This window comes from Geospiza fortis, unplaced genomic scaffold (genome assembly GCF_000277835.1).
Source record: "Geospiza fortis unplaced genomic scaffold, GeoFor_1.0 scaffold492, whole genome shotgun sequence".
NCBI lineage: Eukaryota > Metazoa > Chordata > Aves > Passeriformes > Thraupidae > Geospiza > Geospiza fortis.
The window spans coordinates 5978-7217 of NW_005054846.1; the positions used below are offsets into that span (position 1 = coordinate 5978).

General features: G+C 61.9%; 1 protein-coding gene across 1 annotated transcript; it reads right to left on the minus strand.

The window, feature by feature from the left end:
• Positions 1-66: 66 nt before the first annotated feature.
• Positions 67-1082, minus strand: COQ10A (coenzyme Q10A; the record flags this gene model as incomplete). Its single annotated transcript, XM_031065528.1, has 2 exons — positions 874-1082; positions 67-180 (listed from the first exon to the last, which is right to left on the minus strand). Coding segments are annotated over exons 1-2 (300 nt in total), but the record flags the coding sequence as incomplete, so codon positions are not given.
• Between the last annotated feature and the right edge of the window lie 158 nt (positions 1083-1240).

The following is a 1240-nucleotide window of genomic DNA, read 5'->3' on the forward strand; positions in this document are numbered from 1 at the left end:
GGGAGGAGGAGGAGGTGAAGCTGGGTGAGCTCCGCCTTCTCCCGGGGTGGAGGGGGGGGATCCGGGGCGGGGTCGTACCGAGAAATCCACGGTGCTGGTGCGGGGGTAGCCGGGGATGCCGGGGCTGAAGCGCCAGTTGGTCTCCAGGTGGTTGAAGAGGCGCCCGTCGGTGCAGACGGCCTGGGGAGGGGGAAACGGGAGCTCAGGGGATGGAAAACCCTCCCGGGTCCAGCCCGGCCCGGGATCCCCCCCGAGCCACATCCCGGACACCTCCCAACTGCCCTGGGCACTTGCAGTGCCTGAGAGTCCTTTCCATGGGGAGATTCCAACCTGAACCTCTCCTGGAACAACCCGAGGCTGTTTTTCCTTCTCTTGGTGTTCCCTGGGAGCAGATTTTGAGCTCCCCCAGCTCTGCTCTCCCATCAGGGAGTTGTGGGGTGGAATTTCCCCCTCTGAACCTCATTTTCTCCAGGTATTCCAAAGCCTGACCACCTTTTCCAGGAGGAAATCCCTCCTGAACTTCTCCTGAAGGAATTTGGGGCTGTTCCTTCTTGACCTGGTGTTCATGAGAGCAGATCCTGTCCCTGCTCTCCCATCAGGGAGTTGTGGGGTGGAAATTCCCCTCTGAACCTCATTTTCTCCAGGCACTTCCAAAGCCTGACCACCTTTTATCCCTCCTTATGGCCACCCTGCCCCTGCCCTGGAGGAATTTGGAGCTGTTCCCTCTCACCCTGGTATTCCCTGGGAGCAGATCCTGACCCCGCTCTCCCATCAGGGACTTGTGGGGTGAAAATTCCCCCCTGATCCTCCTTCCCTGCAGGCTGAGCCCCTTCCCAGCTCCCTCAGGGTTTCTCCAGCCCCTCGTGAGCTCACCTTGACCAGGTGTGGCCGCACCAGGGTGACGATGGAGGTGTAGCGCTCCAGCACGGGCGGGAAGCCCACCTCCAGCTGGGCCTTGACGTGGCCCTGGCGCCGCGACACCACCACGGATTTCTTGCACCAGGGCACGAAGTTCTTGTAGTCCTCCACGTTGGCCACCACGTCGTACATCTCCTGCATGGAGTACCTGGGACGGAGATGGGGCTGCGGTTGGGGCTGGGCTGGGGATGGGGTCAGGGTCGGGGTTGGGGTTGGGATTGGGGTCGGGATTGGGGTCAGGGTTGTGGTTGGGGCTGGGATTGGGGTCAGGGTTGTGGTTGGGGCTGGGATTTGGGATGAGGCTGGGGTTAGGATGGGGGTC